The sequence below is a fragment of the Barbus barbus genome (assembly GCF_936440315.1).
Source record: "Barbus barbus genome assembly, chromosome: 26".
Classification (NCBI taxonomy): Eukaryota; Metazoa; Chordata; class Actinopteri; order Cypriniformes; family Cyprinidae; genus Barbus; species Barbus barbus.
The window spans coordinates 2,234,092-2,258,729 of NC_136754.1; the positions used below are offsets into that span (position 1 = coordinate 2,234,092).

At 36.7% G+C, this 24,638-nt stretch overlaps 1 protein-coding gene across 1 annotated transcript in view; it reads right to left on the reverse strand.

Annotated features, from left to right (window-relative positions):
- Window positions 1–12,272: 12,272 nt before the first annotated feature.
- LOC306846067 (CUGBP Elav-like family member 5) overlaps window positions 12,273–24,638 on the reverse strand; it is a gene marked incomplete at both ends in the record, with an annotated part of 166,484 nt that continues 154,118 nt past the window's right edge. The window contains 4 exons of the mRNA XM_079379160.1: window positions 12,273–12,400; window positions 15,349–15,492; window positions 17,362–17,454; window positions 19,059–19,294. Of these exons, the coding sequence (XP_079235286.1) occupies window positions 12,273–12,400; window positions 15,349–15,492; window positions 17,362–17,454; window positions 19,059–19,294 (601 nt within the window). The remainder of the gene's footprint in view (window positions 12,401–15,348; window positions 15,493–17,361; window positions 17,455–19,058; window positions 19,295–24,638) is intronic.

Consider the following 24,638-nt stretch of genomic DNA (forward strand, 5'->3'; position numbering starts at 1 on the left):
TCTCTCCGACGTTGGAGATTGACGTCAATCTGACGTTGGGTTCTGACATCATTCTGACGTTGGGTTCTGACGTCAACCCGATTTTCATTTTCAACCAAAATTCAACGTCTCTCCGACGTTGGGGTCCAACGTCAATCTGACATTATATTGACGTCCGGTGCCTGCTGGGAAGTTAGTTCAAAAAGGAATTGTACCTGCAGTTTTTTTTAAAAACAATTACCTGTAGTGTGTTTTGGGCCATATCCCATTAGGGTTTAGTGGTTTTAACATGCCACCAACAGAACGCAACAAATTACCAGCACAGACCCACAGGGACCATAACAGTTTCCATTAAAACGTCCCATTCTAGGAAAAATACCTGACATGGATGTACTTCCACAATGGTGGTTTACCTTCAATAAATCAATAGGCTATTAGTATAACAGTAACAAGACAGAAACATAATTTATAAATACTGGACGTGCAATCTTTTAGTAAAAGTATAAACATGGTACTTCAGAGACATGAGCCATAGTCTTTTTCTTGGTTTAAACCACATTGTAAAAATAGTTTTGAAGAAATAGATGAATAAGCAATAGGCTAACATTTTCTCAATAATACTCAATTCATCGTATTTAAATTCAACAAAGCAACACAAACATTTTTTTTGTTAACAACTGTTTATTAAGTTTTATTTTTTGGAACAGTAGTACAAAACAAAAAGCAACTGTTCAAATTTAAAACCCACCCCAACCCATCCCACCCCTTGGTAGACTTAGAAAATAAATAAACTAAATAATAATAATAAACATTAATTAATATTAACAACTAAACAAATAACAATAAAATAATTTTTACAACAATTTTAGAAAAGAAGACTGAATGCCATGAATGTACAGTTTTCACGTTAGATCCATGTATACGAGAAGTAGAGAGCTCCATTGAGATAATGTCCAACAAATACACCGTCCAGGTTCTTCTGTCCAACGGTTGACTAGCAATTGTTTTTGCTGCTGTGAGAGCAGCTAACAGTAAAGATCTTTGTTGGACGGACAAGGTGAAGTCCCAAAAGTCATTCATGAATAAATGGCGTGGAGTCAAACATATCTCAGTACCCAACAAATATGATAGGTCCAGTGAGAGCAGAGTCCAAAAAGGTGAGAGAGAGGGACACTCCCCAAAAAAATGCAAAAATGTGCCTAAAACTCCTTGGGAACAGAGATTACACTTAGGAGAAGACGACAGATTCATATAAAAGCGTTTCATTGGAGTCAAGTAAACCCTATGCAGCAATTTCCAATGAATCATTTGGTGATTAGGGTTTTTAGAAGACAATTTAAACACTCCATACCTGATTGGAAAATAAAACATGCACATCTTCATTAAGATCCTTAGCCCACACAGTAGTGATAGATAAAGGTTTGTATGAATGCTCAAGAAGAAAGAGATAGATGACTGAAGCAGAGGAGGGAGATTCCTCGGAAGGAAGGATTAGTTTGACCAAAGGGTGAACAGGCAGTGGAGAGTTTCAAGGCACCCCATACGCCCATAGAGCCGATCTAGTGCGCAAATACATAAAGAAGGAGGTGCCTGGCAGATTATATTGAGTTTTAAGATTCGGGAAGGATTTTAAACCACTATCATCATAGATATCTCCCAGAGTGTTTACTTTACTATGAGTCCATTGCGGACGATGAAATGGAGTACTGCCTGACAAAAGGTTATTATTGTGGAAAATATGCCATTTTGTAGCTAGTTGTGAACGTCTTTCAACATCCCTCCATGTGGAGAGGAGGTGCGTTACAATGGGACCAAACCGAGATTTACACTGCCTAAGCGGAACTCACGAAAAAACAAGATGCTTCAATTTATACGGATTAATGATAGATTCCTCAATTGCTCTCCAAGACACAGAGACATCAGGATCAAACCAAACTGCTAAAGGGCAGAGGGAAAAGGCTTGAGCATACAGTCTAAAATTAGGGAAAGAAAAACCTCCACGTAATCTACATCGTTGTAAGACAGTCAGTTTAATACGAGGACGTTTCCCATCCCATATATACCGTGAAACACATGCATCTAGTTTATTCCAGTAGCCAACCGGTGGAGCGAGAAGAATCATGGAAGAAAAGAAATTAATACGTGGGAGAACATTCATTTTAATCACCGATATATGGGCCTGAAAAGAAGTAGGAAGACAAGACCAATTTTCCAAATCTGAGGATACTTTGGCTAGAATGCCATTATAGTTTTTTGAGACGATTTCCTGCAGGGAAGGAAAATCATCTATCCCCAAGTACTTAAAGTTTTGAACCAATGGAATAGATATAGAAAGGGACATGGAATCAATTTTAGAATTGAGGGGAATTAACATGATTTACTCCAATTAATGTTAAACCCTGAGAAAGATCCAAAATGGTCAAAGCAACACAAACATTTAATTAAGGCTCAATTAACAGGCATAAAAGGGGTTAAATGTACTAAATATGAAAGATTTAGACACTGTTTAACTTTGAAACTAGCATATTCAACATTTATCGTGTAGCATCCTAGCATGCTAGTCACGACGCCCCCATGCTAATCATGTGCTTCGACAAACTACTCATGACACGCGCTTAATAAAGTACAAAACCAGCTTTTTTAACAGTTATAACTCATTAGGTTTATGTGTGTTGTGTATTTTTGGCAAATACCTGTGAAGTAACGCTGTGCTTCCTCAACAGCGGTTTACCCTGAATAAAGCAGATCTGTTGGATTTTCAGTCAAACTTAACTTCAGATGTTTTTTACTCCACAGACAGGATTTATAAGGATGCAGAAGACGCAATGCTTGTCCTTCATGCTTCAACACAATCAATCTGTCCGTTTATCGCTCTCCCGTCGTATTTCGTCTCATATCGCTCACAGGCCGCTGCCCTCAAACTTTTAACTCGTGTCAGACTTTCACCTTCTGCTAAGAAAAGCTCACAGACGGTCACATTAAGACAGTTCATTATGAGAATTCTAATTCATAATCTGTGACCCTGAGAGAGTTCAGATGAGACGAGAGTGAGATTGATTCTCATTAACTTACGGTAATAAAGATGATGCCTTCAGTCACCCACCACATCAGTCCCTTCATTATAATTTACTGAAGAAGCCACTGAGTCACTGTCTTTTGATATCTGCCACATTCAAAGGGCTTTATTTCATTGACTAAAAGTGTTGATGTAACTTTCTGCTTGCAGATGGCATCTCAAACTTATTCTCTTATAGTTCAATGAGAAGTCTGGCAAAGCATGTTGTTTCAAGCCTGTGTGACTTTCTTTTAAAAGATATATGAATGTCCAAGCTGTTTTCAACACAATGAAGGTAGATACAAATTTAATTATAAGCACACATTGCTAACAAATTTCTTTTAAAGCATGCTTTTGCCACAACCAATTAAACTGTTACATTCAAAATAATTTAAAAGGCCAGTATTGTGTTACTTTAGTATATTATTATATCATTTTTGTTAATATTTTAAATTAGATTTGGGCTTTAGTAATTTTGTCGTGTTTTTGTCTTTTTTTTTTAAATGTTTAAATATTTTATTTATTTTATTTAATTTTAGATAGTTTAGTACTTAAACTAAAACTAGATGAAATTAGGAATGTTTAAAGATTAAATAAAACATGCATTATTATTTTTTAACATTAAGGTTAATTTTATAAGCAACATTTTATAAAAAATAGTTTTAGCTTTGGTAAACAATAATTGAATATAAAACGGCTAAAATTACTTTTTATTTATTTATTTTTATTAACACTTAGTGAAACTTGTTTGTGGTGCATGTCGTCTAAAAGACCTCAAATATGATCACAGTATATTATTATATTTATTTAATGTTGATTATTGTGTGCATGCAAACTGCCATACATCCTGATGCCAAAAAATTAAGTTTTATTTTCATTTTAAATATCGAGATAAATCTAAAAAGGAGAAAGGTTTTTGTAGGCTATCTGTGATATTTTCCCCTTTTAATTATTATTATTTTTTTACTTTCAAACAGAATTTATTCCATCCTTTCACTGATTCCACTGCGACTGCATCGAGACACAATGATCCGAGAGTGCTGGTAAGCATTTATCATTTTTATTGTAAAATTGAAAAAAGAAGAAAGACAGAAAAAGCCCCGATAAGCATCATTTATACATATTATGTCAGAAATGATAAACTTAAAGTTCATACATAAATATATAAATAAACCAATGCAAATGATCAAATTCTAATAATAAAAATAATCAAATAAATTAATGAGCGAAACAATAAATAGATCACCGTAATTAAAACCTTTTACACATTTAATTGTCAAAGCAGCAAGTTCAAGAGGGAAGATAATGGGACAAAACTGGTTTGTTGTTGTTCAAAAATGAAAGGAAAAGGAAGGTTTGCTCCTTTACACCTCCAGAGAAGGGCTTAAAACTCATCGTACAGACGTTACGGGAACATCTGGTCGTGTCCCACACTTCCCTCCATAGCATTTAAACATAGATTCATTATTTAGCTTACATCTGCTTGTATATTGTGCTAAGAAACCCTAAGATATAACACGATCGTCCATAGCAAAGCCGACCCGACTTGTTTTCTGTCGCCGATCCAGGTCTCACGTTGGACTCCAGCTCACACGTAGAGCTGATCCCGGATCAATCGCGACAGAAAACGCCGGGAGCTTTTGCGCAACTCCCCATTGTACCTGAAAGAAGCGTTCTGTGCTATCAATATTCCCAGCAAATACAGATTTCATGAGCCCGTCCCTTCGCATTCATTACCTCGACATATATATATATAAAGAGAACCATTCATAGGAATATCATACCAGTAGATTAATCTATAACCATTTTCTTCTGTACAAAACATTCGGAGTATTGGCTGGAACAAATCATTCCATCAAAGACGCGGGAAAGAAAAGCAAAAGTGGATGGAAAGCTTGAGGTTTGTATGTTTGGATACTGTATGCAGCGTTGGCTCTAGCAGAGGACTATGGCAGTATATGGGGAGTATGAAGGAAGAGGACATGGCTTAGTTCAGGTAGTAACATCATATGAATAAAAAACACAGTTTGTAAAATAGCCCAAACCCTGAAGAGCATGTCCAGCGAGTCCAAACGCAGCGCTATGTTTCCATGATATCCTTACTGCATGATAGCACGCTTGAAAACTACAGAGCGTGACCTCCGCTAGTCGCCTTGAAGCTTTGACCACTACCCGAGGAGGTACTGGTTGAAAATCAAAACCAACAAATGGTGCAATTTATGTTTTCTAGGTCTTTTACTACAAAAATGTCTCTCTACGTCTCTAGCAATTAGCATGCACAAAAAGTGATTTAAAGAACTATAGGCAGGGCAAGCTATGAAAGAAGAACTAGTTTTCTCTTTTTTTTGTCAATAAATAGAATAAAAATTGAAATAGAGCATGAGAATTAATGTTTGTACAGCATGTATGTTAGTATGAGCCACAGGTTTAGAAGCATCCGGACAAAAAAAAAGAAAAAATCGCACATGCCACTGTGCATGAATCAGCTGCCGCACGGCTAGGAATGTTCTGTTTTTATGCAGGATGTGTTTGGAACGGAATACTAGCATACTCTGCTTAATGCACACTGCATACTTCATACTGTTTAGATGACCGTCTGTGATGCAGTATGCAATAAGTTTCAAACACACTATAAAAAATGATTTTTCAAAATTGTAAATAAAAATGACTAAAGTACATGTTACTTGTTTCTTTGTATTATTTGTGAAAACACCCCCCCCCCCCCCCCAGCGCAGTTGTTAAATCAGGCTAGAAATATATTTAATTACGAAAATGTGTTACCAATGCAAAAGTTGCTGCAGTGATATCCAGGGTGTTGCTGTGGTCGCTAAGGTGTTCTGTTTTTGTATAATCTAGATATTATAATTTTTTTTGTTAATTTTTGAATTAGTTTTTATTTGTATACAGTGTTTTATATAGGTTTCATTAAAAAAAAAATATTTTTGTATATTAAGTTGAAACGTTGCCTTGGCAACTAGCTGAAATGAAATAAGTTGTGTATTTTATTTCATTCAGTCATTGTTTATTTTATTGAAAGTAATACAAATATTTTAGTTGTAGCTAAAGAAATTAGATGTAGACAGTTCACAATTTCACAAATAATTACAAAGAAGCAACAAGTAACACTGAATCAAACATGACATTTTGAAGTAGAAAAACTGTAATTGTATCTTTTAGTTAATAAAAATAGTTAATAATAATATTAGTTATTTACAACTTCGAAAATGCATTTGTTTTTTACAGTGTATACTGATTTTAATTCATTGCAATGCGTTTGCTAGGGTATTGCTTTGCTGCATACTGTGTATTTGATAAATGTAGTAGAGAAAAAAGTATGCATACTGCAAATACAGTATGAGGAGTATGTTAGTGTGCTTTTACAAACACATCCATGATCTCGCTGGGTCTCGTCTTAGAATGAGAACAGCTAACAGTTCAGTTTTACAATATTAAAAAACAGAATAATGGAAGATGTGGAAGTGAACAAAATTGTGCCTTTGAATGTTGATTATATAGTGACCTTCCGCTGTGATCATCTGATATAGGTTTAATTGAAAAGCTGCTCCATCCCTAATCACTAATTTGAGTTCAGACAGACAGATGGCAGACGTCCCGCTTGAGGATAGGAACTGGAATGTTTGTGCAACTATTAGCCGTATGTGTGTGTGTGTGTGTGTGTGTGTGTTTGAGGGCCCTGCTGGACTCCAACTAGTTTTAATGATCCATTCCATATTAGGGATGAAAAATAAGTCTATTTTAAGACCATTATGACTTTTTTTTGCAACATTATTTTTAAAGACAATTAAGGACATTTTTTGTACCAAATTCTCATTAACATAATGACATAAAAAAATCTCATGCTCATTATATGAAAAACTTAAAGGTAAGTACTTATACACCATTATAGCATTTGTCGTTAATTTATAAACATTATCATAATTCCGCTTTTTATTTTTGGATATTATTACTAATTAATACTACTTATTAATGAGAAAATAAAGCAAATAAAAAATGAGAATAATGTAAATTACAAAACTCAACAACAATATAATGATTACTCATAATAACGGATTTTGCATTACAGTAATGAGAATGTGCATGACTGGAAAATGTGCTTAATGCCAAAATATCACAGTGGTCCTCAAAATTGCTGTCAACATATCATATCATTCATATATATATATATACACTGCCCTCCAAAAGTTTGGAAACACCCCAAGCTTCCTAAACCTTCCAACAAGACAGTGACCCCAAGCACACTTCTAAGCTGTGCAAATCCTATTTGGAGAGGAAACAGTCAGATGGCATCATGTCTGTCATGGAATGGCCTCCCCAATCACCCGACCTCAACCCAATTAAGCTACTATGGGAGGAACTGGACCGTGATGTCCGTAAGAAGTGTCCAACCAGTGAGAATCATCTTTGGGCAATCCTTCAGGAGGCTTGGAGTAATATACAGTATCAAGTCAATGTTTGAATAAACTGACAGCTCGGATGCCCAGATTATGCAGAGCTGTAATAGCTGCTAATGGTGGATATTTGGATGAATCGAAAATTGAATTTTTTCTATGTATAAACTCTATTTTTTCATAGTTTGTGTTGTCCCATATCAGTGCAAAATTATCAAAAATTCAAAAGGATTCATGCCAATATTGTCCAAAACCCCACTTTTCTAGGGCGTTTCCAAACTTTTGGAGGGCAGTGCGTGTGTGTATATATATATATATATATACACATGTGTGTGTGTGTAATATAATAATTTGTATATAATAATTTTTAAATGTAATTATTTATGATATAAATATATGATACAATAAATACATTCTTAAAAATTCTTTAAATTCTTAAATTATATTTCATGTATTTATTGTATCATATATATATATATGTATAGCCTAAATACTAAATACATTTAAAAATATGTATTTATTTATATTGGACCTGTTGAATATGTTTTCATGAAATTCGTCATTTCTAAAGGGAAACCTGTCATAACTGATTCAAGTTTTGTGTTGACACATCAGTCACATTAACCATACGGCGATCCATCCATCAAAACTTTGCTAATTTCTGCCTTAATATTAAATAACGTACTTTGTTTGACCTGTAAAGCATTCAAGATCCACTTTGTCCCCTGAATATTAAGCGAGAGACTGCCCAATTTTCAGGATCCAGAGTGAAATGTGCTGTCCAGTCATATTAGCTTCAAGAACTCGGACGTCCTGGCATAAACTCCTAGACGAGAGGCAGCGTTTCTAAATATTATTGAGACGACGGCACAGAGAAAGTATCGCTTGTTTGGATTGGAGGAAATTGTGCTGTTGTGGCATGTGGCACATTTGCACGGTCAACTGATCATGGCAGGCTGTGCATGAAAAAATCCTGCTTTCAACATAACAGGTTTGGTCCAAAAAGTTGAACAGTTTCTGTGGGTCAAAACAACTGAGCATGATGTCAAAGTCAACATGAAACGGCATTTGTGACCCATTTTACTTCCGTAATGTGCCGTATTTCTTAGTAAACATGAATGTATTTATTCATTTGCAATTATGCCGAGTCGCTCAAAATAAGACTAGAAACGTGTATTCAGAAAGCAAACAGGGTCGAGTTTGATTTCATGTTGACTTTAAAATGAATATTAGCATGTTTTGCAGTGGTGATGTGGCCTCGCTGGTTTGTTTCTATACATTTTCAGCTCTAAACACTATTTTTCATATATTTTTGTTCCTTTACATCACTTCTCTCCTTTTTCTCAGTCGTTTAGGCCGTAACTGTGGCCTGGCTCTACATAAGTACTACGTTTACATAGGCATGCACAATACAGTGTAACTATGAGCAATTACGAAGTTCATTTAAGTGTAATCACACATGAAATACCTGAATAAAGCATGAATAGAGGAGAACTAGTGTCTTTAAAAGTGTCTCTCAAGGCTATAGAAATGTTCGGAGACTGCTTATCTCTCTGTGTGCTGTGTTTTATGGTTTGATTTGTCTAATATAAATGTTCTAGAAGGCCCTTCAGGCAAACAGCATTTCAGTGTAAGCCACTGAAACAAATTCAAAGCTTTACTATGGCACGTTTTAGGCTGTTTCTAAATGAAAGGTTTTCCTGAATTCGATCTCAAAACAGCCCGTTCTCACAATGGAAACGTCACTGCAGCGGGGAACCAGCAAAACTTCTTTCTGTGGCTGTTTTTAACCTCATTTCGGAGAGGATTCAGTAAAGCTTAAGGTTAAAGCAGTAAAGTTTGGAGAACGCAGTACAGATAGCTGGAGCAACAATTCAATTAAATAGTTTTAAATAGTGATCGTGCTGTATGAATAGCATTAGTTTCATCGCTGGGTATTCGGCACTATTTCAAACTAACATACTTAATGCAACATACACCTTAGCAGTCAGCAAGCTAATATACAAGATACAATGTGAAAAAAACTAAACTGAAAGAAAAAAAAAATGAAGAGTACTTTAAATGCAAGTCCTGCCTTGTACTTGGTAAACTGACGAATAAAATAAAATTAAACTAAACTAAATAAAATAAAAACAGATACATTGTCAGTGATGTTAATGTAAGACTTGCTGTGCACTTTCATTATTTTAAAATAATAAAATAAAATAAATTGAGAGTAATGTTGACATAAGCCTTGTTGTGTCCTTGGTAAGCTGACCAATTAAAAAAAAAACATGTTTTTTGAAAAAGTCAATAAACCAAAGATAAATGAGACTTTATGAAATCCTCAGTTTCAACGTTAAAAACAGCCTCTGGGAGTTTTGGTGGTGCAGGTTTCCTTGTGAATCTGTGTAGCTCAAAAACAGGAGCTGTTTTGGCAAAAATATCCATGTGTGGTTATGTGTTTGCTGTGGTCATTACTACTGTATTTGTTTACAGTATGATGCATGAATTAAATGATATCGCGATGGATCGAATGCCCTGTTCTCCACCCGGCAGCTGTCTGAAACGAGACGTGGCGATGAACAGCAATTCAGAATGTGCCCAAATCAATATCAACACACTTCATAGTCTATAACAAGAGCTTAAAATACCCCACTAAAGATAATCTATCAATATCCTTTAGACGGTTTTGCGGCAATAACCTGGAAACTAGGTTTTCAATAAAACACACCCCAAGTCCCCGTAAACCTACACTATACACCCTGAATCAATTGTGTCTAACTCTTAATTGGCATATTATATGAAGTAGCATGTAAGATAATCGTTCGGTGGTAATATTGTACACGGTTACGGTACCGACAGAGATGAAAAAGATTTGGTCCTCTGGTCACTACGGGTGAGAGAAAGAGAGTTCGTTATACTGCGTCAGTGGCATATACACATTTTATCGTTAAACCCTCATTATTCCACGCGAGTAAAAGCTACGGCTGTCTTTTGATATGTGCATGGATCCGTCTTTTGCTTTAGCCAACTCTACCAGTCCCAGCCATGCACTGTTCTTCCAAAGTGTTCGGTATATAGCGTTTTTCAAAAGAGAAAAAAGTTTACAGTTCATTTGTTTTTCGTCCTCGTCTCCGCCGTCGCTGTCGTCCCCCGTCACGCCAGTCTTTCATCGCCGTCGAAACACACGCTTTCTTTAATGCGTTATGCTTCACGAAACTCCCTTATGCGCTTGTTTTTCCGCTTTGTTTGCTTCTTCGTGTGTTTTTTGTGTGGTTTTTTTTGTTTAGTCTTTTTTTCGTGTGTTAGTTTTTCAAGAAAAGTTTCCATCCGTCAAAACGTCAAGACTACAACTGTTCAAAACCTGCCAGAGAGAGAGAAAGAGAGAGAAATGTCAGAGTTTGACTCGGGAGACAGACAGCAGCAGCAGAGGAGGAAAACAGCTCAGCTACATGCTGACAGCTTGATACCTGCATGTCAAACCAGGAGCCATCAGGCACAGCCGGAGCCGTGTGAAGCTCAAACTCAGGCCTGCGCTCTTGACATCGCATTAAACGTGATAGAAGCATCCAGAGAGATGACATGATACAGGTGTGCTGATGGATTGCATCATCTGCTCCACGACTTCAAGAAAACATTTGACTGTTTGCCGGGAGAGTTTAGCGGAGAACTTTGCCACTTTTAAGGAGAGATTACTTCATTCAGCACACGCTTTTATACTCAAAACTTAGGATGTAGCGATATAGACATTTGGATGATAATAATAATAATCGATTATTATGTCTCATTGTGGCCCATTATAATGGATAAGATGGCTGATATAATAATAATAATAATAATGATAATAAATAAAATTATTTGACTTTCTATTCAAAAATACAATTATTAATTACTAATAATTATTATTAATGTGTATTATTATTAACAACAATAATAATTTAATTTAAAACACACAATTAATAAAAATAGCAATAATTTCCAATTACTAATAATTACTAAAGTATATTATTATTATTATTATTAACAACAACCATAAAACAAATAATAATAATAATAAATATTATTTTTACATTTAATATTTACTATAATAATATTATTATTTTTAAAATTAAAATATAAATATGTTGTTGTTGTCAAATATAATTTATAATAATAATAATAATAATAAACATTATTATTTTAATTATTTTATTTGAATTTTTTTTATTCCATAATAATAATAATAATTTTTAATTGTTATTTTTTAATATTATTTTACATTTTTATTGAAGAAAAAAAAACTAAATTAGTTGTCAAAAATACTAGTAAAATCAGACATCAAAATATAATATGTTACAATTATTATTTACATTTATAGATTAGAGAAGATAGATACCCATTTAATACTTGGCATACAGTATTGTGTTGACAAAGAGTTTACTGTTTGAAATGAAAAAATAAGGCCTGATCTGTTTGCAGTAAATGAACTAATATTATTACAAAATTGTAAATTGTAATTAATCTTTACGCCATGCTAAGCAAAACATTAAAAAGTTTGCGAATGAACAAAAGCAACTTAAAACTGGGTTTTCCACTTGTTTTTAGAGTAAAAGCCACAAAATAATCACCATTAATGCTAGGCCTATTCAGATCATCTTAACTTAATAACTGCAAAAGACGAATGATATATTCTACACAGACGTCAATTAAATTAGGCATCTTGAGTGAGTCAAGAAAGCCAAACACTTTACATCAGCCTGCAGTACATTATGATGGACAGCTCTGGCTTTATTAACATATTGACTTTCTGATGTGCATGCCTACCTCTCCTAATGGCTGAGAGTGCACGTATGCATCCCTGGCTGTGGTCAGTATGGGCGGCTGGCGTCCTTCGGCCGTTTCAGCTGCACTTTCAAGCGTTTCATGCCGATCTGGAAGCCGTTCATGGCCTGGATGGCAGCCTGAGCGCTGGCGGGGTTATCGAAGCTCACAAAGCCTGCAGACGAGAGAGAAACTGAGTCTGCTATTTATGTGTGCGTATCTTACAGTCCCTGTAGTATAACGGCCACGAACGTCCACATTTACTCATTTTTAATTCATGTGGAAGGAAATGGACAACAAATCCTCAAGGAAACAAATAGACTGAGAGGACTGAATCAAATTAAACTAATGGGAGCGAGAGGGAGAGATTTCTGTGCAGGGATCGTGTTCCCGAGAGCCATCTGTGTATAGTGTGAGGAGAATGAATATAAATATATGTGATTCCAGACAGGCAAAGCTTTTGGGGTGAGTGAGGAGACCAATAAACCTCCATTAAACTCACTACAGTCTACACATACACACACACACACACACACACACTTGGGCTGTGGGACATCACGGGCTGCATGGCACCCTGGGTCCAAAATTAACATTTGGCAAACACTGAATGCATGTTAAAATTGGCTGTGGCGTGCAAATAAAATGGGTTAATTGCCAAATGGCTGGTAATGTGTTAGGAACTGAAACATAATGCATGCTTTAAGTGACAATGTTAACATCAGTAGTGTAACATCAGCTGTTTATAAGGGAAGCCATATGCTTGTATATGTTATTTTTTAATAATCAGAACTCTGCGTGCCAAAAAAACACTAATATAGGTAACTATATATTGTTCCTATACTGACGGATTTGTGCTGTTTTAAATTTCTCTCTCTCCCTCTCTCTCACACATACATAAATCCAAATATATATATATATAAATATATTATATATAGACATAATACATACATACAGTATCTATCTATCTAGATATAGATATGTACTGTTCAAAAGTTTAGGGTCAGTAAGATGTTTTAGAAAAAAGTCTCTTCTGCTCACTAAGGCTTCATTTAGTTGATCAGAAATACAGTAATATTAATATTACTAACTGTTTTCTATATGAATACATTGTAAAATGTAATTGATTGCTGTGATCAAAGCTGAATTTTCAGCATCATTACTCCAGTCTTCAGTGTCACAAGAAATCATTCTAATATACTGATTTACTGCTCAAGAAACATTTCTTTATAAACATTATTATCAATGTTAAAAATAGTTGTGCTGCTGAATATTATTGTGAAAACTGTAATTAATTTTTGTTTAAAATTCAAAAGTATTTACTTGAAATGGAAATCTTATGTAAAGTTACAGTCAAGCCTATACTGTCACTTTTGATCAGTTTAATGCACTCTTGACCGCAATATTTTGAACAGTAGTTCAACAGTGTGTATATATATACAGGTCCTTTTCAAAAAATTAGCATATTGTGATAAAGTTCATTATTTTCTGTAATGTACTGATAAACATTAGACTTTCATATATTTTAGATTCATTACAACACAACTGAAGTAGTTCAAGCCTTTTATTGTTTTAATATTGATGATTTTGGCATACAGCTCATGAAAACCCAAAATTCCTATCTCAAAAAATTAGCATATTTCATCCGACCAATAAAAGAAAAGTGTTTTTAATACAAAAAAAAGTCAACCTTCAAATAATTATGTTCAGTTATGCACTCAATACTTGGTCGGGAATCCTTTTGCAGAAATGACTGCTTCAATGCGGCGTGGCATGGAGGCAATCAGCCTGTGGCACTGCTGAGGTGTTATGGAGGCCCAGGATGCTTCGATAGCGGCCTTAAGCTCATCCAGAGTGTTGGGTCTTGCGTCTCTCAACTTTCTCTTCACAATATCCCACAGATTCTCTATGGGGTTCAGGTCAGGAGAGTTGGCAGGCCAATTGAGCACAGTAATACCATGGTCAGTAAACCATTTACCAGTGGTTTTGGCACTGTGAGCAGGTGCCAGGTCGTGCTGAAAAATGAAATCATCTCCATAAAGCTTTTCAGCAGATGGAAGCATGAAGTGCTCAAAAATCTCCTGATAGCTAGCTGCATTGACCCTGTCCTTGATAAAACACAGTGGACCAACACCAGCATCACTGACTGTGGGTACTTGACACTGGACTTCAGGCATTTTGGCATTTCCCTCTCCCCAGTCTTCCTCCAGACTCTGGCACCTTGATTTCCGAATGACATGCAAAATTTGCTTTCATCCGAAAAAAGTACTTTGGACCACTGAGCAACAGTCCAGTGCTGCTTCTCTGTAGCCCAGGTCAGGCGCTTCTGCCGCTGTTTCTGGTTCAAAAGTGGCTTGACCTGGGGAATGCGGCACCTGTAGCCCATTTCCTGCACACGCCTGTACACGGTGGCTCTGGATGTTTCTACTCCAGACTCAGTCCACTGCTTCCGCAGGTCCCCCAAGGTCTGGAATCGGTCCTTCTCCACAATCTTCCTCAGGGTCCGGTCACCTCTTCTCGTTGTGCTGCGTTTTCTGCCACACTTTTTCCTTCCCACAGACTTCCCACTGAGGTGCCTTGATACAGCACTCTGGGAACAGCCTATTCGTTCAGAAATTTCTTTCTGTGTCTTACCCTCTTGCTTGAGGGTGTCAATGATGGCCTTCTGGACAGCAGTCAGGTCGGCAGTCTTACCCATGATTGCGGTTTTGAGTAATGAACCAGGCTGGGAGTTTTTAAAAGCCTCAGGAATCTTTTGCAGGTGTTTAGAGTTAATTAGTTGATTCAGATGATTAGGTTAATAGCTCGTTTAGAGAACCTTTTCATGATATGCTAATTTTTTGAGATAGGAATTTTGGGTTTTCATGAGCTGTATGCCAAAATCATCAATATTAAAACAATAAAAGGCTTGAACTACTTCAGTTGTGTTGTAATGAATCTAAAATATATGAAAGTCTAATATTTATCAGTACATTACAGAAAATAATGAACTTTATCACAATATGCTAATTTTTTGAAAAGGACCTGTATATATATATATATATATATATATATATATAACTGACTACAGAGATGCAAGTGTATGTAGACATAGAATGTGTTTGAAAGCAGGGAGGCGTGTCTGACCGAAACATTTGCTCTGATTGGTGGCTCGGTCCATGAACACCTTTGAGGAGATGACAGATCCAAACGGAAGAAACATCTGCATTAGCTCGTTATCACCGAACTCCTGTGGCAGGTGATAGATAAACAAGTTGCAGCCCTCGGGACCTGAAACAGACACACGCATATTTAGTAGGCTGTTGCAGACATGAACATGTATTTTTAGACTTTATGAAAATTATGAAAACACAAATGAAACATGATGGAAACAAGACTCAGCACCAAGATTTATTATTTATTTAGTGCAACAGTGAATTATTCAAAAAAGCTTGTTTCCAACATGGAATTAAAAACAAACAAAAAAAAAATTGGAAAAAGTAAAAACAATCCCCAAATTCTGCCTTTTTTCCTCATAATTCTAAGAAAAAAGCAGAATTGTGACATATAAACTCAGAATTATTACTTATCTCACAATTCCAACTTTTCTTCCCAGAATTCCGAGTTTGTATCTTGCAACTCTGCATATACAGTGGGGGGGAGGGGGGGGGGTCAAATACTTATAAGTCAAATAATTATTTGATCCCCTATCAATCAGCAAGATTTCTGACTCCCAGGTGTCTTTTACACAGGTAAGGAGCTGAGATTAGGAGCACTCTCTTAAAGAAGCTCCAGGACCATCGCCAAGCAGCTTGGTGAGAAGATAACAACAGTTGTTGCGATTATTTGCAAATGGAAGAAACACAAAATAACTGTAAATCTCCCTCGGACTGCGGATCCATGCAAGATCTCACTTCGTGGAGTTTCAATAATTATGAGAACGGTGAGGAATCAGTCCAGAACTACACGGGAGGATCTTGTCAATGATCTCAAGGCAGCTGGGACCATAGTCACCAAGAAAACAATTGGTAACACAATATGGCGTGAAGGACTGAAATCCTGCAGCACCCACAAGGTCCCCCTGCTCAAGAAAGCACATGTACAGGCCCGTCTGTAGCTTGCTAATGATTCAGAGGAGAACTGGGTGAAAGTGTTGTGGTCAGACGAGACCAAAATATAGCTCTTTGGCATCAACTCAACTCGCCGTGTTTGGAGGAGGAGGAATACTGCCTTTGACACCAAGAACACCATCCCCACCGTCAAACATGGCGGTAGAAACATTATGCTTTGGGGGTATTTTTCTGCTAAGGGGACAAGACAACTGCACCGCATCAAAGGGACGACGGATGGAGCCATGTACCATCAGGGCCAGGGCATTGAAGCGAGCCAGGGCATTGAATATGGGTCATGGATGGGCATTCCAGCATGACAATGACCCAAAACACACGGCCAAGGCAACAAAGGAGTGGCTCAAGAAGAAGTACATTAAGGTCCTGGAGTGGCCTACCCAGTCTCCAGACCTTAATCCCATAGAAACCTGTGGAAGGAGCTGAAGGTTCGAGTTGCCAAACGTCAGCCTAGAAACCTTAATGACTTGGAGAGGATCTGCAAAGAGGAGTCGGACAAAATCCCTCCTGAGATGTGTGCAAACCTGGTGCAAGAACCAGCTACAAGAAACGTCTGACCTCTGTGATTGCCAACAAGGGTTTTTCCACCAAGTACTGTCACGTTTTGTGAAGGGGTCAAATACTTATGTGACTCATTAAAATGCAAATCAATTTATAACTTTTTTGAAATGTGTTTTTCTGGATTTTTTTTTTCTCATTTACCATTAACTTGGTGTATTTTTTTCCTCGGCAGAAATGGGCAACACCCTCAAACAAATCACAACATTATCACTGATAGAAACAGTGAGCATTCTAGTCTTTATTTAGCATTTTTGTGCTCACTTAGAGATGTTCTTTTAATGTTTTATGATTTGTGCCATTTAAAAAGTTCAAATGCAGCGGGCCAATCAGGAAACATCTGACACCTGATGTGATTGAAACTTGAAACATTGGCTCATAACAGCACGAGGGGCTGTAGGGATGCCCGTACACCAGAGACTGTGAAAGACAGTCATTAGTGAGAGAAATGAAAGCTGTGATTTCTGTCACTCACCTTCCCGCTGCTGCTGCTGTTGCTGCTGGATGATTTGAGCAGGCTGTGGCAGTGTCTGACCTATAGGGGTCAGTGTTGTGGCAGGATATATGGCTGCAGATATATGCATAATCATACATGAGAGAGAGAGAGAGAGAGAGAGGCACAGATGAGGCAAGAATAAGGACAAGACGAAAGTTGACCTTTATATGCTAATGAAATATGACAGGATCACAGTGCAATGAAATCTGAAAGCACGTTCATCATATATCAAACTGATTTAAAATGACAGATCTCTAGGCATCCGTATGATAGCAGTAATATCCAGAAAATTCAAATACAACCTGAGGTTTCAATCACAGCAAAGTCACCTACCAGCAATAACACTCCATGAGGAAAGTTATTTTTCTATGAAAGTGACATGTGAAAATATTGACTGCATGGAATGAAAATCTCAAATGAGATCTCTTTACAATCTCAGCTCAGGTTTGGAAAGATGCAAACATGATATCTCAAGTATAATATCTCTGGATTCTTCTAGACAATACTCAAATTAAATGGATTTGTTTTTTTTCTACTTGGGTCTCCTCTCAGATGTTTCTATGTTTCCTAAAAGAGAAAGACCCCAGTAATCTCACGTCTCCTCTAGTTTCAGACGAGATCTCAACAATGTCTCAAACATGCTCATTTTGCAAAAATACATTATATATTAAACAACATTTCTAAAATTGCCATATCTCAAATATGTCAATTGCTTCTCCTAGACGAAAATTAGATTAAATGGAAAACAAACTGAGTGTCCTGGCTTGAAATTTTCCAGTAATCTCACACATACCTCCTCTAGTCTAGAGTTTCAGACGAGATCTCAACAATGTCTCAAACTGTGTCCATTTTGCAAAGATTAGGTTAGATTGTGGGCTAGTTCACCCAAAAATTAAAATTAACCTGTGTTTTACTCACCTTCGAGGCATCCTTGATGTATATGACTTCAGACAAATCCAATCGGAGTTATATTAAAAATTGTCCTGGCTATTCCAAGCGTTCTCATTGCAGTGGGGGGGGTGTTTCTGTTCAACAGTCCAATATGTCAAATAAAGCGTGCGCATCCATAATAAAATGTGCCTCACATGGCTCCGGGTGGTGACTAAAGGCCTCCTGTAGCGAATCCATGCGAAGCATGTTTTATTATGAATGCGCACGTTTTGTTTGACATCTTGTGGACTGTTGAACAGAAACACCCGCCAACTGCAATGATAACGCTTGGAATAGCCAGGACAATTTTTAATATACCTCCGATTGGATTTGTCTGAAAGAAGAAAGTCATATACACCTAGGATGCCTCGAGGGTGAGTAAAACACAGGCTAATTTTATTATGCCTGTGTCACCCTTTAAGCAAATTTGTTCTCCATTTGATCTCATTGTTGTCTAGGAGAAACAATTGAGGTATTTCAGATATTAAACATCTGAGAAGCAGGAAATGCAAGCAAAAGTCAATTTTTTTTTCTCCATTTAATCTCAGCATTGTCTAGAAGAAACCGTATCTCCTCTAGAGCTTCAGATGAGTTCTCAACAATGTCTCAAACTGTGGTCAGATTCAAATTCATTTCACAGCTGTACACTCTTGCTGGATGACAACTTTTGTGTCCAAAGGAATTTTAGGAGAAACACTGACACTTAAAGGAAACCTAACTGAGATCTCCACTAGTGTGTGCAGTACCTGTGTATTGCTGGACGCCCGTGAAGGCCTGCTGGAGCGTGTCGGTTGCGGTGGGGCTCTGGGTGGAGTACGGCGGCAGGCCGTTGGTGTACATCGCCTCTACCGGATGACCGTTGGCTTGGTGAGGGATTCCACTGAATCCGTTAACAATGGGAGTCATGATGCTCGGCATGGCAGAGGAGGCCAGATTAGCCGGCGGAGAGCTCAAGCCTGCGGTGAGACGGACACAGAAATCACTGATCCGAGACAAGCGTCATGTGCACACTGAACTTCACAAGCTGGAATCACTTTTAATTACTGGCGTTTTAATGATATTGTGCTGTTTCAACTCAGTTCTCCGCATCGATTCTACACCCCAATTGATTCCACGTCAGAATGTGCTGACAGCTGATATCGATTCAGCACACTGTGGATGTAACCAGTTTATGCCTGCGGGGCAAATTCAGCCATGATCTGGGGTTTCCACACGCCTGTGTGTTCATTCTGAATTCTAAGTGAATTGCTCAGGAAAACATATTAGTTTGCAATATATGTGATGCTTTCCTGTAAACAATCTAAGCCACTTCCTGTGAAGTGAATCAGTATGATAGATGCTGATTTATTTCAATTTGTTTCGTTACATAAGGTGATGGATGTAATCAAATGATTAACAACTGTGCACTCCTGGATCTGCAGATAACTCTACAGATGTCCATGGAATTAAACTCCAAATTCTGCACATTCCCATGTTTAATGCTGTCATTAATATTTTAGTTATTTATACAATTACAGTACTCAGTACTCTTTTCTTACTTCATATTTTTGTCTTGTTTTCCAGTATAAATATCTAAACATTCTTAAATCAAGACACATTTACTTTAGAAGTACAATTATTTCAGATATTGAGCCTTGTTTTCTGAAAAACTGGTCACAATTGGGTGTTTATGCTTAAAATAAGAAAAAAAAATCTATCAGTAGGCTTAGAAAAATCAACTTAATTCAAAGGGAAACCAGATTTTTCTTGTTATTTCTCAAGTAAATGCATCTTGATTCAAGAATGTTCAGATATTTGTAATAGAAAACTAGGCAAAGATACTAGACGATCTTTTTTTTTTCAGTCCGTTTGTACCGTTTACATATTTTAATTTTTACCCCCAAATCAGCTCAGAAAATTTGAAAACATTTATTTCCTATTTCAATAATTTTTTTATCGCAGGTCTCACAAAAATATGAAGCAGCACATCTGTTTTTAACATTGATAACAATCAGAAATGTTTCTTGAGCAGCAAATCAGTATATTAGAATGATTTCTGAAGGATCAAGTGACACTGAAGACTGGAGTAATGATGCTGAAAATACAGCTTTGATCACAGAAATAAATTACATTTTACAATATATTACAATAGAAACCAGTTATTTTCATTTAGAATAATATTTCACAGTATTACTGTTTTACTCTATTTATGATCAAATAAATGCAGCCTTGGTGCGCAGAAGAAACGTCTTTCAGAATTATGAAAAAAATCTCACTTTAAAAGCAAAAGCACAAAGCAAAGCCTCATAAAGGTTTACAAACCACACAGTACGGCAACTGTGTACGATTTGATGCAGAAGCGTGATTATGTACATGTCTGATGCGCTGCTGGCTGTATCTAATGTTGCACAGATCAACACGCTTCAACTTTTCTGTCAATCAAACTGTAGAAGAGCAGGTGGTTAGAAAAACAGCTCGGTTAGCCCTAGAAGAGAGGCAAACACAATCCAACATACACACACTGCACAGGAAAACACAATAATCACCGGAAAATGAACCGTTTTATTAAAAAGGAACACTGCATGTTAGATGTTGTGTAGTCTCAGCCTCAGACGTTACGCCCTCGGAACATTGGCTAAACATCTGATGCACATGGCACACTTTTTTGGAAACACTTCAGGAATGTCGAAGTCGTCATCTGACTGGTTGAGTTAAATCGGATTTCCGGGAGACGCGAGTGAAGAAAGCTGTCACGTTTACAAATGTGACGACGAACGCTTATCAGGGTCAACTAAACGCTGGATTTTCAAAAGTATGTGAAATATTTTAAATTCGCCTTGGCCAATGAAAGCGGACATCCATTCCAGACTTTCAGTCCAGTCTGAAGGTCTGGCTACGCGAGACTAGATGTTGTGTAGAATATGAGCTTTGCATACAAGGAATATGGGAGTCGATTTATACTACAAAAAAAGTTTCAAATAGGATAAACAGCGCTCATGATGAAATAGCAGAGAAATACAAACACCTGAGAGAGCCAGAGAAATATCATCCTGCCTGCTGCCTCCTTTGTGTAGTGCACACTGTGTTTTGTTGACTTTGAAGGGTGTCTGCTGGTCTCTCTGAGGACTGCGCTCTTTAATGTCTGATCTACAATCGAATGAAGAGAGTCAAATCAAACACATTGTGTGTTTCTGTTCTGTCCGGTCTCGTGAAACACTCCTGTTCACTGCTGGAAAATCCAGCTTAAGATGGTAGATGGATTCTGTAGCATAGTAGATGGTTTCTTCTAGTCCAAACTGGTTTAAGTCATTAAGTCTCAGCTGTCTGAACCTGGTTAAACTCACAGACCATCTTGGTTAAGGGCCCTCAAAAGGGACAGTAAAGACACTCATACTGTTCTATTTAAAATAAATGCAGTACTTTAGAACTTTCTATTAGTCAAAGACTCCTGAAAAAAATATATTACACAAAAATATTAAGCAGCACAACTGATTTGAGACATTGATAATAATAAGAAATGTTTAAATCAGCATATTCGAATGATTTCTGAAGGAACACTCTAGACTGGAGTGATGATGCTGAAAATTCAGATTTACATCACAGGAATAAATTATATTTTACAATATATTTAAATAGCGTTAGTAAAATATGTTGTGTGATTCATTTGAATACTCTCCTCCCATAAATTTTGCATCTGAAAGGGAAACTCCTACAAATTCACATTCAATAAGGTCAAGCGCAAAAAATAACTGTGTCCACGCCTTTTCAGTGCTAATTCTTCACTGCGCGTCTTTAGTAAAACCTGACAGTACTATTTTAATGCCAAAAGACAGTTAACGCTGGCGCAAGCTGTTAGCAAAGCTGGCCCACAATGTGCTAATTTATGCTTCAAACACACACAATCAGTGCATGCTAAAAAACAGAAAATAAAATTATTTCTTATTTTACACGGAAATAAAAATTCTATAGAAAATGTCCTGGCATAAATGCATAATAAAAAAACACCAGTGAAACAAACAAAAAAAAAACAGTGCATTTTTACTGACTTGCCGTGTCAGTTTTATACTATTACAGTATTTATTCATATTTTAAATTAGCATTTATTTTAGTTTTTTTGTTTGCTTTGATTTTAATTTTAGTTTTAGTGACTTTGTAACATGAGTAGCATTAACATTATTCCAGCGAATAATGTTAATTTTTAAAAAATGTTTTATGTTAAAAAGTTTTATTTCCAGCGAATTTTAGTAATTTTTATTTTTATTTATTGATTTATTTTGTAATAAACTCAAACCAAATTTAGGTATTTAATTTAGTTATATTTTATTTTATTTTATTTTGGCTTTTTTAAATTTTCAATTTAATTGGATTTTATTTATTTATTTAATTTAAATAGTTTAAGTTAACAATAACAACATTGTCACCTTCATGTTATTCCAAAACCTTCTTGTGTGGAATATAAAAGAAGATATTTGGAAGAATGGCTGCTTTTTCCATACTGTAAAAATGTGCTAAAAAAGCAATGCCTTCCACTGTATGGTCAAAGAAACAAATCCATTCTGTGTTCCACAGACGACCGTCAGTCATACAGGTTTGGAACAGCATGAGGGTGAATAAATGATGCCAGATTTCATTTTTGGGTGAAATATCCCTTTACAATTAATGACAACACCTAGACAAAAACCTTTTTTACATACAATAATTGAGCACCTTAATTTTCAGTCATTTTGGCTAAAAATTCTTAAAAGGAATGTGCTGTTCTTGGCCAGAAAAAGCTGCAAATAGGACCAGATTTTATGCTGACAGTCAAAAGTCTGCTTTAGTCGCAAGACTAGAGGGAAAAAAAAAACAGAAGCTGTGAAATCTTGCCCTACAAAACTTGAAGTCACTCAGGGTATTCTGTACGTACAGCTCTTGACTGCTAGCTAAACAGGTAATGAGTGGATTTGCATTTACTGCTGCAGAAAGTCACATCACAGCACAGCTGTAGCCAAATATTTACTCTTTACAGAGCAGGAATCACCATGTGAGTGTGGGACAGCACAGGCCCAGGAGAGCTTTTGTGTCTTTTGCAGTGCTTTGTGCTTTTCAGGTCCCATGGAGCCATGATAAATTAGGTTTCCATGTCTACTACTGTCTGTTCCACAGACTCCAAGATACTCTCTGTTTCTCCTAACCACACACACACACACACACACACAGTTGCAAAAGTCAGTAGGAGGTTAGAGTAAAAGTCAAATCAATACACAGAGTGGATGCTGGGCGAGTGTATGGTTTTATTGTGTATATAAATGTGTTTGTATGTACACTCAGTATATTACATTGTCAATGTGGAGAAATAGTGTGTATTATAATAGTGTGCTAAAATAAAATATAGTCCCCTCCAAAAGTATTGGAACAGTAAATACAAAATTGCTCTGTTGGCTGTGGAGTCAAGACATTTACAAACATGATTAAAAGATGAATATGAGACAAAACTACAGAATGTCACATTTTATTATTAGCCGTTTCAACACATAGATGTTTTACCAAATAAAAAGAACAGCACTTTTAGAGTTCATGCCACTCATTGATGTGAGCATAAGTATTGGGACAGTTGAACATAAGGCAGATATAAAAGATTAAAAGCTATTATTTAGTTGCAGATCCCTTGCACACAATCACAGCAGTGAGTCTGTGACCCATAGACATCACCAGACTCTTGGTCTCATCCTTTGAAATACTTTTCCCAGCCTTTAATGCAGCCAATTCCAATTGCTGCTTATTTTGGGGAGTTTCTGCCTTTACTCTCCTCTTCAGCTGGTGAAATTCATGTTCAATCAGATTTAAATCTGGAGATTGACTTGGGCAATCTAAGACTTTCCATTTCTTTGCCCTTACAAACTCATTGACTGAACTGGCAGGGTGTTTTGGGTCATTGTCCTGATGCAATATGAAGCACTTCCCAATGAATCTGGTGGCATTTTCTTGAATATTGGTAGGCAAGATGGTTTTGTACCCTTCCAAATTCATTCTGCTACTGCCATCATACATTAAGTCATCAGTAAAGTTGAGAGGGCCTGTTCCAGAGACAGCCATGCATGCCCATGCCATGACACCACCTCCACCATGCTTTACAGATGAGGCTTTAGGCTTGGGATCATTTGCAGTTCCCTTTTTTTCTCCACATTTTTGCTTTCCCATCACTTAGATAAAGGTTCATCTTTGTCTCATCGGTCCATAAACACAGTTCCAAAACTCTTCTGGCTCACCATGGCCTTTAATTTTGCTATAGCTCTAATTGACTTCCTCTTTTCTTTTAGCATCCAAATTACTTGCTTTTCTCTTAAAGTCAGCTCCCTCATCTTCAT